Raw genomic sequence first — 2,002 nt, forward strand, 5'->3', positions numbered from 1 at the left:
ATTTTAGCTTTTCCACATTTTCCAAAACTTGCCTTACATATATAATGAATTGTACATGGTCCCTATTTGACAAGTTTAGCTCTAATGATTGCAACAAAATAAAACGTGAACTTTTTTATGCTTTAATATTTATAGAAAATTTTAGCACAAGCTAGTGCGAAGCATGTTTAGTGTCCAGACACAACACTTCAGCTAGCTATTAGATTAAACCAATCAAGAACTACATAGTTAACAATCTTTTTTGTAATATTTGTTCCAATATTAGCTTGACAATGATTTGAATATCTTTGGAAAATGCATACTTGTCCTCAAAGGGACATTATGTATTGAGATCATCAGGGATACAAACCACAAATCACAATACTAATGTACCTCCATCCAATTCAATACCAGAATTATATGTGTAAATATTCATGACATGTGAAAATCTATACCAGGTAGCATCTAAGTAATGTATAACTAGAAGCAAAAAACAAGTTTTAAAATATATTTATACAAATAAAGACCTTTTGAAACAACTGGTAAATACTCAGCTGAATGCAGACCTTCCTCTACAGATGTGACAATTCTGTATCAGTCAGTATCATCTGAATGGGGAGTAAGGATTGATGCACATTATCTCTTCTTCCTTTATACAAACATTTGCTCTGTGAGACTTGAATAACTCTAATGCAAAAGGAGTCACTTGAACACAACCATTCAAGTACAAAACCGAGAGACTTCTGCAACCGTCTCGTAACGCCTGCAAGCCATTATCATTGAGATTGCGGCATCGATTAACATGCAGTCTCTTCAAATTCTGGCAATATAACCCCACTGCTTGCCATCCAGATATCCTCACCTCATGACATAATGCTAGGTTCCATTCTTCAAGTAGTGTACATCCCATGGCTATTGCAACGATAGAAGTATCGGAAACAGATCTGCACATTCGAAAGTTAAGGACTTTGAGGTTTGAGGAAAATCTTATTCCAAGCAAGGGATCTCCTAAAGGAGACCAACTTAAACAAGATACGTCTAGATACTCTATACCACCGCCGCTAATTATTCCCATCACTCCTTCTGGGTTGAGCTTACAAGACCAAGCCTCTACATGTGCGAGAGATTTTGAACACCCTTTGAAGCCGACACCTCTTATACTCTCACAGTGTGATATGTTAACTGCCTGAAGCTGACGACACCTCTGAGTAAGAGCTTTCAACCCTTTGTCGGATATTTGTGAGCAGTACGAGAGGTTTATGCATTTCAAAGATAAGCAAGCAGTGGCTAGAGTCTCTAATCCGTCATCAGTAACGTTGAGACACCGATAGAGACTAATTGACGTCAATGAGGGACAACCAGAAGCAACCAGGGATAGCCCGTAGTCAGTAACTTTCAAACAACAATCTAGATTAAGTTTTTGTAAATTCGAACCATAGCTTAGCAAACGGGTTAATCCTGAATCATTGAGCTCCGTGCACCCACATAAGGATAAAGACTCTAAATGTTGAAAGCGCCTCAGCAACCTATGGAGATGGACAGTGTGAACATCAAGACCCTTTCTCGACAAAGAGGAGGGATTTAATATACTGAATGAACACTCAAATTGCAGTGATCGACGGTTGAAGTTCTGAATATGGAGCCATCGTCGGCAAGTCAAGCCAAACGATTCACGATCAGCACGACAATCTAAAGCATGGAAAATAATAGTAAGGCAGTCATCCGGTAGATGAACGATGGAGGTAGCACCAATTTTGGAAAGATCTTCCATGTCAACCTTTTCAAGACTCATCTGAAGAAGGCTGTAATGATCGAATCTTTACGGAGAATTTCGTCAGAGAGCTCGACGAAATAGAAGGCTCGCATCCACAAAGAGCAGGTGACTGTCCACTATAACCATAACCAATATGAACTCCACACTTACGGCAAAGCAGTTTAGTCTTTGAAGGACACAACCATGAGACTGGAAGACAATTTATTTCATCAACCTGTGTAAAGCGGCTGAGATCAACTGATGAAAAGG

The 2,002-nt window shown here is 39.1% G+C and overlaps 1 protein-coding gene across 1 annotated transcript; it reads right to left on the reverse strand.

The window, feature by feature from the left end:
- Positions 1 to 302: 302 nt before the first annotated feature.
- On the reverse strand, positions 303 to 1,765 carry LOC127076024 (F-box/LRR-repeat protein 12). The gene has a single exon (XM_051017576.1). The coding sequence runs from the start codon at positions 1,748 to 1,750 to the stop codon at positions 584 to 586; it is 1,167 nt and encodes a 388-aa protein (XP_050873533.1). The 5' UTR covers positions 1,751 to 1,765; the 3' UTR covers positions 303 to 583.
- Between the last annotated feature and the right edge of the window lie 237 nt (positions 1,766 to 2,002).

The sequence above is a fragment of the Lathyrus oleraceus genome, chromosome 4, assembly GCF_024323335.1.
Source record: "Lathyrus oleraceus cultivar Zhongwan6 chromosome 4, CAAS_Psat_ZW6_1.0, whole genome shotgun sequence".
NCBI classification, from domain to species: domain Eukaryota; kingdom Viridiplantae; phylum Streptophyta; class Magnoliopsida; order Fabales; family Fabaceae; genus Lathyrus; species Lathyrus oleraceus.

Excerpts from the sequence above, each read along its gene's own strand:
- LOC127076024 (XM_051017576.1), bottom strand. The coding sequence starts at position 1,750 with ATGGAAGATCTTTCCAAAATTGGTGCTACCTCCATCGTTCATCTACCG.